The sequence below is a fragment of the Lissotriton helveticus genome, chromosome 7 (genome assembly GCF_964261635.1).
Source record: "Lissotriton helveticus chromosome 7, aLisHel1.1, whole genome shotgun sequence".
NCBI classification, from domain to species: Eukaryota; Metazoa; Chordata; class Amphibia; order Caudata; family Salamandridae; genus Lissotriton; species Lissotriton helveticus.
Window position 1 is genome coordinate 429,569,837 of NC_136068.1, and position 13,342 is coordinate 429,583,178.

General features: G+C 45.3%; 1 protein-coding gene across 1 annotated transcript in view; it reads left to right on the plus strand.

Annotated features, from left to right (window-relative positions):
* Positions 1–2,241: 2,241 nt before the first annotated feature.
* The window catches only part of LOC144768549 (uncharacterized), a 185,863-nt gene continuing 174,762 nt past the window's right edge, over positions 2,242–13,342 (plus strand). The window contains exon 1 of the mRNA XM_078652325.1: positions 2,242–2,378. Coding sequence (XP_078508451.1) covers positions 2,250–2,378 — 129 coding nt within the window. The 5' untranslated portion in view covers positions 2,242–2,249. The remainder of the gene's footprint in view (positions 2,379–13,342) is intronic.

A 13,342-nucleotide genomic window follows, 5' to 3' on the forward strand; every position in this document is an offset into this window, starting at 1 on the left:
CTTGTCCCGACTGCTCCCAGCGATTCCCTAGGCCCTAGGCCTAACCACTGATCGATTGGTATCTCTTATACCATTTTTTTAGTATATGGTTTGAGTGGCCCCTCGCCCTCATCCAAAATTGTGCAACTTTGTATGTTATACTGTGCTTTTGATTTAACGCTTGTGCCCTATGTTCATAAAGAATACGGGGGATTACTTTTAGAAATAAATACATATATTTTTATAATATATACTTGTGTGGTGTCCTTTCATTTGATATTACAGGACTGTGATTGGTAAAACAGCTCGCTTAACATGACCTCTTGAGTTTAGCCTTTAAGGCTGCTTAGTCTATGCTACCATTAAGATAGCTTGTCTATAAGGTTGACTTACAACCAGACACCATAAGGGATTGTTTGGACTGATACAAGGTGGTTCCAGAATTGGAAACATCATATATCAGGCCAACTTCTCACACCTGCTTAAAAAATGGATAGGCCCACCTCCTCAAAAGATAGCCTACTCCTCCCAGGAGGATCCCTCCACCCTCGGGCATCTGGTAATCAACCAGGAGCTAACACCCCACCAACAAAAAGAACTACTAGATATGTTAGAACCCTTCTCTCCTCTTTTCTCAGGTCTTCCCAGTAAGACTACCCTTCCAGAACACCGTATAGAGACAATCCCAGAAAGAATAGTCCGACAAAAACCATATATCATCCCGGCAGCCAGAAGGGGAGGCCTTGTCTACTGAAGTGAAAAAGATGCTTCAAATGGGGGTCATTCATCACTCCCGAAGAAACTAGTCCTCCCCATCGTAATGGTGCCTAAGCTCGATGGATCAGTTAGCTTCTGTATTGACTTTCGCCAGGTGAACGCAATTTCCAAACTGGACGCCTACCCTCTTCCGCAGGTAGATGAGCTTATTCTAGGAGACACCTGTTATATTTCTAATCTTGATCTTACTAAGTGTTATTGGCAGGTACCCCTGCATCGTTCAGACCAAGAAAAGACCTTATTTTCCACTCCCGATGGTCTTTTTGAATTCACGGTCCTGCCCTTTGGGTTACACGGAGCCCCTGCAACATTCCAAAAATTAATGAACCAGGTGTTACAACCTCACCGGGCTTTCACATGTGCCTATCTGGATGATATCATCATATTCAGTCCTTCCTGGGAAAAACACCTAGAACACTGCCACCAAGTATTCCTAGACTTACAGGAAGCAGGTCTTCATGTGAATGCAAAAAAAGTCAAGGATGGGGTTTCAGAAGGGCAAATATCTGGGCTATTTAATGGGTAGCGGTAGCATAGAGCAACAGGAAGAAAAAATCAGGGCTATCACCAAAACACCTCTGCCCACTACCAAGAAGGAGGTCAGAGCATTCCTGGAATTGTTAGGGTACTATCAGACATTCATACCGCAATTCTCTGAGATAGCCGCCCCCTTGTCTGACCTGTTAAAAAATGATACCCCCAAACATGCAATAAGCAATCCCTCCTCATCCGTCAGGACGGCCTTCCACAGACTGAAAACCCTGATCACAAGCGTTCCCATTTTGGTCTATCCAGACTACAGCCACCCGTTTGTCCTACAGACAGACGCTTCCGAGACAGGACTAGGGGCCGTTCTCTCTCAGATCGCCAAGGACGGGTCAGAGGGACCCATATTGTTCCTCAGCCAGAAACTCTTCCCCGTGAGCAAAACTATCCGGTTGTGGAAAAAGAGTGTCTGGCCATCAAATGGGCCATTGAAAAACTGAGATACTACCTGGAAGGCAGACACTTTACCCTGTATACGGATCATGCTCCTCTGGTCTGGATGAGTAGGAATAAAGGCAATAATCCCTGCATAATGCGTTGGTTCCTCTCCCTTCAGCCCTTCAGTTTTGATGTTTGTCACTGAAAAGGGGTCCTGAATGCCAATGCAGATTTTCTCTCCCATTTTTCCCATCATCCCCGACCGGGACGATTCTAGGGGAGGGGTGTATCGGGATCCTCTCAGGGACTCCGACCATATCTATCAGACTGATGTCATCCACCCTTTTTCTTCCCTCCAGCTCCCTGAATCGGAGGTGTGTCTGCCCGGGGGTGAGACGCCCTGTGACACATACCGCTGGCCCTTTAAGGATCCACTGCGGGAAGACAATAGCCATGCCCCTTGGAGGTGGGAGTACGGTGAGTCATCCGCAGAAAAGAAGCCTCTACCCAATGAAGCCCTGTTCCAGGACCGGAAGGCGGAAGAAAGTGGAGTGTTCCGGAGCCACGAGATGGACGAACCTCAGCGGGAGGCAAGAGTCGCGACTGGAGGGACTATCGAGAGACAGGAGGAAGAGCCGGGAGGCCAACGACCCTACGCTGCGCCCAGCCACGCTCCTAGAGGAAGGTGGCTAGAGCAGGTACGTGCCTGATTCAGGGACCCGGGAGGTTGGGAGTAACGTTGCCAGGAGGCGGGAGAGAGCAGGCAACCTAGTCGGGGAAAGAGACATCCCCGTAGGACGAGCTGCGTAATTTCCATTCCTCGTGCTTGACGGTCCCTAGGCCTGCACCACCTTAGAAGCCTGGCGGTGTTGCCTCCCATCACACTCCCTTCCTCTATTGTTATTTTGCCAGCAGAGCACTAACTGAGTGCCTCTCTATTCTTTTTCGTTCCCCATCTACACCAGAGCAATTGCCTGCCTGGTCCAGTGAAGACGCCAAGGAGGGAGATGGCTATCCCCCTGAAGACGACATCACTTGGACTTCCTGTAGACCCCTATAATTTCTGCCCTTTAAATAAAATACTTTGACTTTAATGCGCCTGGTCTCACGTCTCTACCTGCCCCGGGTGACACCACCTTGTAATCTATTTTACTGCAAACTCTAATTCAGTCCACTAGGACAAGTAATCAATTAACAGCAGGGCATATGTGGGTGTGTTCCTTAGAACACCATATGGTCCAGATATATCAAACGCCAATTTATGCCACTATACCTCATTACTGACCAATGCCGTTACTAGAGAAGGCACTGTAACCTGTAACTTATTACTTACAACACATGCATTGCACTCCCTCGCAAAATGTTCTACTGACCTATCCACACCTGTCTACCGGAAATCCTCTCTGACCCTACTCTTCATAGCTCACATGCCGTTATTCCCCTTATGAGTAAGTTCAAGAATCTTTCTTTTTTTAGTTTTCTATAGTGAGAACTCTATCCGAAGGCATCAGAGCGCTTTACATGAGCACCAGTTATGTTACAAACAGACTTATTTGTTTTTTGTAGGCACAGGGAGATTAAGTGATTTGCCCATAATCACAGAATGTTAAGCGTCCCGCCTGAGACTCGAAGCTGGTTCCCCAGCTTCGAGGTCTCCAGCTCTAGCCGTTAGGGCCATTTGACCCTCATACTTACAGGAACTACCAAATGTTCGCCCCTCAATAAGATTCCATTGACAATAGGCAACTCGCTAACTGACCTCGAAAAATGAGCCAATGCACCATTCATATCATGTATGCATGGCCAGTAGCCAGGCACACACTTGATTAACTCTTGTCATCCTCAATAGCAGTGCGCCACTCCACTTCTGACAATACCTTATCAGTTATTACATTATTGGCACATACAAATTCCAAGTCATTGTCCCCATCAACATCCGCATCCCCCACTGCGTCTATTGGTAATCATGACAAACAATCGGCTGCAAAACTGCGAACACCAGGAACAAATTGTAGTTTATACTGATACCCCTGCATATGGTACTGACACGTAGCAATACACGGGTATGCCCTGCCACCTTTGCTTGTGTTGAATGAGTCTATCAACAGTTTGTGATCAGTACGGAGGATGAAGTGGTTGCCCCACACAAAATCCCTGATATAGTGAACACCCCACCATAAACCCATGGCTTCTTTCTCTATGGTGGAGTAAGTCGGTTCAGCTCCACGAAGTGCCCAAGACGCAAAAGCTACAATCCGCTCTTTACCATCACCCCTCCTCTGCATGTAAACGTCACCCAAACCCTGAGTACTGGCATCAGTAGAAATGATGTACAAATCATGCGTCTCAAATGGCTTTAGGTGTTGTGCAGAAATAATCTCTTTTTTAATCACATCAAAAACTGACACTCGCCAGTCCACACGTACTTTGCATTCTTCTTTTGTAATTCACACACATGCAGTTTTACCAGCAAAATTCTTCACAAATGTGTCATAGTACTCGGCAAGACATAGGAAAGGCTGAAGCTGATCTTTATCACATGAGGCAGGTGCCTTTTCAATCACTTTCAGAATTTTCCTCTTTGCTCAATCCCTTTACTTGACACATTGTGTCCCAAATAATACAACCCATCACAACAAAATTTACATTTATCTCTTTTCAGAGTCAAACCAGACACCTGTATAATCTTCAACATCTTCTCCAGTCTCTCATCATGTTCACACCCATCCTTTGAATAAACTATTGTGCTGGAAACATAGCACTCCAGACATATCCTTGAACAGATTGATCATTAACCTCTGAAATACGGATGATGCCGAAGCTAATCCAAATGGCATACGTCTACAGCGGAAAGCTTCTTCGGGTGTCACGAAGGACATCAGATGCCTGGACTCTTCACACAGCTCCACTTGGTGATAGGCTGCCTACATATCAACGTAATAGCACTTTCAATGTAGACAAAACTTTGTGAATGTTTGGGAGTTTTTGGCAGTCGACTCAGATATTGTAGTTCAATCACGCAAATCGACACACAAAAGCAAAGACTTGTCCGATTTGCATGCTAAAACAACTTGGGCCAATCATTCCAGCCCCTCGATTGGTTCGATAATACCCAACTTGCATAACTTGTCCAACTCTGACTTCAACTCTCCCCTCAAATTTATAGGTACCCGCCTCACTTTATTCACCTTCGGTACAGCATTTTCTTTCACCACAATACAATGCCCAAATCCTTTCAACTTACACAGCTTATCTGTGAAAACATTTGTGTATTTAAACACCCATCTACATTCATCCACATTGCACCCTTCTTTGTAACACAAATCTAATAGGCGTTGTCTAGACAAGTCTAACTCTGAATGGTTGGGATCAAGAATTATATCTAGTTCCCCTTGCTCATTGTACAAACAGGTTAGAACCACCCTATGCAACAAACACAGTTCCATAGTCGTTTTGCCATCAAAGCTCAATGTAGCTTCAAACTGGCCCAATACCTCCAACTTTTTACCCCATAGGCAAATATTTTTACCCGTGACTCACTCAAACCAGGAACACTCACCTAGTCATTTTCACTAATCAATGCAAATAGTGAACCCGAATCAGCCATCACTCTCACTTTTTCATCGTTAATGGTAATATCACAAATGGGAGGTTTCCTTTTCTTAACATAATACACAGATGACACTTGTCAATCTCACCATCAGAAGACTGGGATAACATTAATACCACATTGTCATCATGGTCATACATATCTTCCTCAATGGACCTTCCTATCCACATTTCACTGACTTCGCCCTTTCTAACCTTTATAAGACCAGAAATCGCTCCCTTACTTGAAGCCCACAATATCGGCAGCAGGACAAAACTTAGCACTGCTCACATTTGTTTTGCTTCCACACCTGAAACACGACAATTCAGCACGCTCTGCACTCTCGCCAGCTGTTTTGTCATTGCCTCGACCAATACTCGTACGAAGTTTATAAGTGACTTTTACACTTCCTTTATCCACTAGTTTCACCATCTGATTCAGCTCACTCTTCACTCTCACACCACTCCTACTCACCTCCTTCATACAATGTTGCAAGTGCTCTGTACTCCATGCGATGGCAGAGAGGCTTCCAAACTGGGATTTTCTGTAGACAACAAACAATCCTGCACTTTTGGAGAATGTTTTTTTTTATCAACTGGTCATGTATGATTTCATCCTTGAGGTCACGGTAGTTGCACGTTATAGCCAAAGTACGTAGCACAGCCACAAAGTCATCAACTGGTTCTCCAGGAGCCTGACAGCGCTGCAAAAATGTATGATGCTCTAGCACCACGTTCTTTTTAGGGATTAAATCTTTTGTTAAAATTATATACTATGGAGGTATATTCATCAACTACAGCAGCATCTCCATTCTCACCAGAGCCAACACAGATCAACACTGTTTCCATGGGCAGAGTTTTTAGCACACTTCTTCATCCTGCGCCCAAATTGTATACCAATAATGCTCTTTGTCTTTTTTTGAGGAATGGTATCCCCTTCAATGGCTTCCAAATAAGCTTCAAATTGCTCATGCCATGGTTCCCTCGACATCAGTGGAGTGCCCCGAACAGACAAAAATGATGAAGGTTGAGATCATTTTTTTCCATTTTGAAAATGTTGCTGAAAACTTGTCACAGTGGTCAAAACACCTTCCAAAATGAACTATACAAGAGGAGGCGACTGGACTTACTGGCATCAGGTAACCCTGAGCAAATTCCAGCATTGGATTACACTCCACACACGCCTTTGACGTGTAACAGGCTGATATACGCAAAGCTAATTGAGGGGTGCCGTATAGCCTAAAATGAAAAGGCACTTTAAAAGTGATCCTGCACACCAAACGCCATAAGTTCCAACACATGATAAATTATTTCAATGAAAATGCTCCCCTATTCAAGATGGCCACTGATGGGAATACGCGTGTGAGTACTGTTTTGCATCTGAAATCACTAAACACAGAAGACACACAAATTGCGCTCGGTTTCACTGCTCTGGACCTGTGTATCATATGATATAAAACAGCAATTGGTCCTAGGACTCATTTAGCCGCGCATTTAGGTAAAAAAAAAATTATAATTCAAAATATGCAGAAATATATTCAGGAAACAGTACAAATACAATTATGCATAGATACTGTGATGGACGTTCATCTGAAATTCTACTTGCCGACTCATCAAGAAGAATAAATAGTGCGATTGATTCGCCCCTAACTGGATAATTCTCCTGGTTGATTTTATCCTCCTTCACCACCCCTCCAGGGTTTTTGGCCTCCCTTACCGCAACAGTGATGCGGATTACCAGTCCCAGGGTGCTGTCATCAGGGCCTTTCAATGTCAGGCGCCTGCAATAGGTTGCCTCTCGTCAACCCCTGTCATGAGGAAGACCCGCAAGCTGAGGTTTTAAGTAGCCCCTTGAGCCTTAAGTCAGGTCAAAACGTCGACATCTAACCTTTACCAAGGGCCTGAACCATATGACACCACCATCCCACCCTTTTAAACGATTGATATTTCACTGCTACATCCCCAGTGAATTATTTTGAATTAATGACAAATTATGTTTTTTGGACAGGCTGCAATCAACTGGTGCTAATGTTACAACCAGTTGTATATGGAAAACCATTGTAATTTCTATTGAACTATTCTCATTCTATGCCTCTTTTCAGCTTTACTACACATGAGCCCACCCCTTTCACCTCCTTTTTCTTGGAGCACAGATCACACCACAGCTGACTGTCACAAGCTACACAAGGCTCTGCTGACAGTAGTGATGCGCTGGGCATTGAAAGTAATTTGTTTATGTTGGACATGACTGGTAGTAAGTACGACTTCAAATATGTCATGCAGCACTTGAAAATTGCTGTACACAGACAGACTAGAGTGAGACTGTGTGTGAACTTCATCTGTAATACACAGGGCAGGCAGCTGATGACCAAGCTAAAATTGCTATTTAATAATTTATTACAAGCCAACAAAATATTTATTAGTAGACACTAGAGAGGTAGATTATGCACACTCCAGGGTACAAGTACACTTACTTAGTGAGGCGAGCAGAGCCACATTCAGTTACGAACTGCCTTGTGTTTGCAGCGATTACCTACAGCAAACGCGCAGTGGCAGACCGGGTTGCAGTTTTCTTTTTGAGACTCTCTGTGCAGCAGCTGATGCACAGTGGTGTTCTGGGCCCCAAAGAGGCAGCCGTGGTCCTTGGTGTTGGGTCCAGATCTGTCCGATCGTAGTGCTCAACATTAATTTTAAACGTTTGTTCACCGCGCTGCGATGCAAGCACAGTGCCATTGCCACTGCCAGCCTCTCACAACTTCAATCTCATTATGAATTGCAACCACCCACTCGCACCGCCGCGTGAGACAGAAGGACCTCTGCCTGTTGAAATCTCTATGTCACAACTCTGTTCAGTGGCCAGTTACCTAGCTGGCATCTCCCTAGTTGCAATTAGGCAATGCACTGCCTCACATGACATCCGTGAACAAAGTGTATGCGGCACAGTGTTTTGAATCCAGAATCATATTGTTACAATATAGCTAGCAGCTCAGCCAGCCCCAATAAGCCTGCCGGTAGCAGCGTGCACGCCCCGGAGTGTTTCCACTCCACCAGCTAAAGTTTGTGAGCATTGGGAATTAAATAGCAACGCTACCGCGATATGCCTATTATGCCAGACTTTCCATTTCAGTGCGGTGATGCGGAACACCACACTGAAATGCATTAGTCTAATACCTGATGCGTGGTACTTAACAGGGCTGTGGAACCCTTATTTGCTCTGGAGGTTTTCAGTTTCTCTTTTAGATAGGAGGGTAAAGAGGAGTGCAGCACTCTGTGTGTAATGCAGGCAGTTTAGAATTGGGCCCGCGCTTCAGTGGCAAACCATTGAAGGGTTAACAGGGCAGGGTAAATGTGGTCAAATGTCCTGATACATAAAACAAAGCATGCTGCTGCATGTAGTGTTGCTCACAGTGGGCTTAGGTGAATGTTTGGAATACCTGAGAGAAGGGCAATTCCACAATCTAAACTGGAGAGAACGAGAGACTGCATCACTGTTATGAGGTCTTGTTCCGGGATCAATTGCCTGATGCCCCAAAGTTGGCTAAATTGGTGTTGTGCACTTTTGGCCATGGTTGCAATATGCTGGGAAGATTGAGATGATTGTCAGGCGTGATACCCAGTGATCTGGCATGCTGGACAATAGCAGGGCAGCCATCCAGGGCGGTGAAGTTAGACATCCATTCCTGTACTGGAGTGTTTGCTTTCAGAGGGGAAATCAAAAGAAATTCTGTTTTAGTTGTGTTGAGTTTTAAAGGGTGATTAGAAATCCAGTTTTAAATCTTTAAGAACATGACTGAAAGCAGGGCAATGTCTTCTGTGTATGAGATTTTGATATCAATTTGGGTGTTGTCGGCGTAGAGGTGGCAGAGAATCCCAGAGTGTCTAAGAATCACACATAGGTAGAGGTTAAAGAGGGTTGGAGAGAGGAACAAGGCTTTAGGGTCCCTTTGATGTGCTCTGACTGGTCTCGAGTACAAGTTACCCATTTTTACAATTTGGAAACAGTTGGTTAGGTATGAGAAAAACCAGTTGAGGACTGGGCTTCCACATTCCATGATTTTTTCTAGAGTGCGAAGAAGGTCCCGATGGTTAGCAGTGTCTAATGCGGTGGATACATCCAGGAGGACCAGGAGGCAGGAGTTACTGGAGTCGAGTATTCTAAGGAAGTCATCGACTATTTGGATGATCACAGTTTCTGTCCCATGGCCCTGACCGAATCCTGATTGGAGAGTGTGTAGGAGGTTGTTTGTTCAAATGTGTGAAGTGACGTGGGACGCTATGCAACTTTCAATGACTTTTCCCAAAAATAGGAGTGTGGAGACTAGGTGGTAACTGTTCATGTTCTCTGGATCAAGAGGTTGTTTTTTAGTTTTTAAATCTTTTTTATTGTTAGTAGAAAAACATGTAGTACAGCACCGTCTCACCTACATCTACTGGCCGGTGGTGATTAGGCAACTAAGAAACGTAAATGTAGTAGTGGAGAAGGATAGCATAGGACTAAGAAAGATATAGTAATAAAGTGACAGTATGAGTGTTGGTGACTAAAGGGAATATGATACCACTCAGGATGTTTATTGGTTGAGAAGTGCAGTGGTTTGCACGGCGGTGACAAGTGCAAGGGAGAGTCAATTGAAATGATAGTCAGAGAATCTGCAAATAAAGTGGACAGGTCAGTTTGCGGAATTGCACCAACAGATATTAAATGCATGCCTGCTAGATCTTATCAAACATGGGGAGGGTATGTGTGGTGGCAGCTGTTAACTTCTCTATTCCCAGCAGTTCCCATAATTCATGAAGCCAGTCCAAATGTACTGTGAAGACCTTTATGCCCAATCTAGAGAGAAGCACTTGTTTTGCTTCACCCAATGCTAAGGCAATCGCTTTGCCTCTACATGATTTCAAGGAATACGTTAGGGGGTTGGGGAGACCCGAACTGGGAAATCTAGAGATGTCCATATAAAATATGGCATTTAATGCTTCCAGAACCCCATCCCAAAAAGTTTCCTATTTGGGACTCTGTCTTAACAAAGGGGTAAGAGTGCCCTGCTGTCCACACTGGCGCCAACAACTTCTGTCTTTACTTGGATCCCAATGAGCCATTCTAGCTGGGGTGAATTACCAGTAGTGAGCAATCTTTAATAACATCTCCTTACTGATGGTATTAAGAGCGGTAGCACTGGCATGGTGTAGAATATCATTCCATTCTTCATCCGTAAAAAGACGTCAAGATTGCCCCACCTACCTAATGCGTGCTGTAGTTTTCAACGGGGTCCCAGGGGTCAGAAGAAAGGTGTATACTTCGTACTGTATTCTCTTGTCAGAGAGGTGTCAAAGAAGCCATTTCTCAAAGGGCGTCAGCACTCATCTAGCATGGGGACGAAGCCAAGGCAGCATCACCCAATGAGAAACAGATATGTATTGCCAATAGGCCATGGCGGGGAGGCCAAACGCTAACTGAAGCGTTGGCAAGCCCATAAGACCATCCTCATCAAAAAGGTCTCCCACTCGCTTACAGCTAGAGTCCTGCCAAACTGTAAATGTACCCCCCTTAAGAGCTGGAGGGAAATCTGTATTGCCTATTATGGATGTTTGTGGGGATTACAGGGTGGAAAGGCCATGTTTTAGTTGTACTTCATCCCAAATCCCCACCTTAGCACGTACCAACAGGGAGATGTAAACTCCAGCAGATCTGTGGTTCTTAGGCAGCAAGAGAACTTTCCAAATTGGTATGCCAGCAAAAGCTTCAGCAATGAAGCACCATGGTTTTTCGATGCACGGTCAGCTGTGCAGCCTGGAAATAGCACCTCAGGTTCAGGACCTTAAGACCACCAGCCGACGGGGGAAGTTACGCGAGAGGTAAGGATGGTCAGAACACAGACAAGAAGAGCTTGCAAAGTCCAGACACAAGCAACATGCTTCAGACTATACTTCCAAAAAAGAAGAAAAACAAAATCTAAACCACAATTTATAAAGAAGAAAGTAGCAGGTCTTAAAGTTAGACATGCCCAGAATTCTGAGGACTCAACTTCTGAACGGGGAATAGGCTCTGACAATGCTAGACAGCACAGCAGAAGTAACAATAGCTCACCAGAACCTGATGTAATTTCTGGTGACAGCGGAGTTGAACGAACATATCACAGTGAGACACCGGATACACGGGTAAGTGTCCCACATAGGTTAAATGAAATAACACTCCAAATAGAGGGGGACATACCCAAAAAAATTAAAGGTCTCTTTTGGGAGAACCTGACTCATGGATATGACATCCTTTTGGCTGAAAAAGATTGGCCGCTTGCAATTGCTATGGATTTCCCAAAGGGAGAAACAGTAATTTACTGGCTTTTTCCGATCTCCTTTGTATATACTTAAAACAAACATACTCACAGGAGTGGGATATATCACTTGCTCCAACATTATATCGCAACCATGTTGGGTGGGATGCTGAAATAACACCTCAAACGCTACACGCAATAATGGGGAAAATGCCCACTAAATGTATATGCTGTCCACTAGTTATAGTGGGCACCTTGCACCAGTCCAAGCAACCCCTATTGATGATTAGGTTTAAGACAACCTTTATTGAAAGCTATCCTAGTGGTAGCTATGGAGAGCAGCCTTCAGGCCAAGTCTTGAAGGAGTGTAAAGCAGCTTGGTTTACCAGATTATAACCTCTTGAATGACCAAATGAAAGGAGAACCACACAAGGTATATATAAAACATATGTATTTATTACTAAACACTCTCTACTAACCTCTTTATGAGATTATAGAGCAAGATACACAATATCAACACACTAGAACGCTAGCAAATAGTACAATATGCAACGGGCCCCTGGGGGAGACCAAACCATGTATTAAGAAAGTGGTATAAGAACCACGACTTGACTAGACACAGTGCCTAGAGCATGTAGAATCGCTGGGACCCCAGGGCACCACCCAAGGTAGTGACACAGGGGACCCACGAGGGACGCGTGCAGTGTGAGAACACAGCAGCGAGCTCCGTACAATCCTATAGCAAAGTCGCGGTTGGAATTTTAGGGTTTAAGGACACTTAGGAGTGGACTTGGAGCAAACCCTTTTAGACTTAGAAGGTTCTAAGGCCAGCACCCAGGTGAGCACTGGAGTACTCGTGTTACCTCACCCAGGGAAGTCGGGTGCATAGGTGTCATAGGTCTGTCATAGGTCTGACCAGGGGTACGGTAGACCATTGCCCACCAATGTCAGGTGTTTCAGGTGCGAAGAGGTGCAGCTTGACTCCGCTGCCACGGGGACCAGGAGCTGTAAACGACGGGCAGAGTCTGCAGCCGAGCTGTCCCATGAAGGGTGTCGAGTGCTGATGGGGCGGTGTCCGGATTGGAGACCAACACGCCTTGGCAACTGCAACTCACGCGCTGAGAGTAGAAAGGCTTTGGTATGGACCAGCAAGGTCCTGGTGACTCCCCAAGCAATGGATGGAGAGTTAGGACACATCTGGAACAGCCAGGTAAGCCCATTGAAAGTTACAGTACCCTTCCCAGGGACCCACATGTCGACAGACAAGGGATCGCGAAGGGACCTCGAGAGGAATCACAAAATACCAGCCCTCGGGACACTTGTGGAGTGTAGGCCAGTAATCTTCAGTGGAATCACTGCTTGGGGTCTGGACTACAAGGAGCCTAAACCACAGCCTCAAGGATCGCCAAAAAGCATATGCTGCTGCAAATGTGCACGTGTCCAGGGATTCAGGTTGCACGGTCCCCACGAGGACTTTGGATCTCAGGTTTGCTGAGAGCACGGATCGGCCTTGGGGAAACTTGCAAACCCATCTTCTGTGTTGCAAAGTCTTCAGAGTCCTTCAGGAGCTGCATAGTTGCAAACCGGACAGATGCGTCTTTGGTGCCTGCCTTGCAGGGGAGTAACTCCTTTACTCCAAGGGAGATTCTTCGGTCATCCAACGACTTGTAGATAGTTGAAGTTCTGGGATTCTGTAGCAGAGTTTCGTCCAGGTAAATCTAAAGTCCTGTAGTCAGGGGTTCCTACTTTATACAAAAGGATCTTACTCAGTGTAAAATAAATCTCGAATCCTCCTAGGCGCAAGA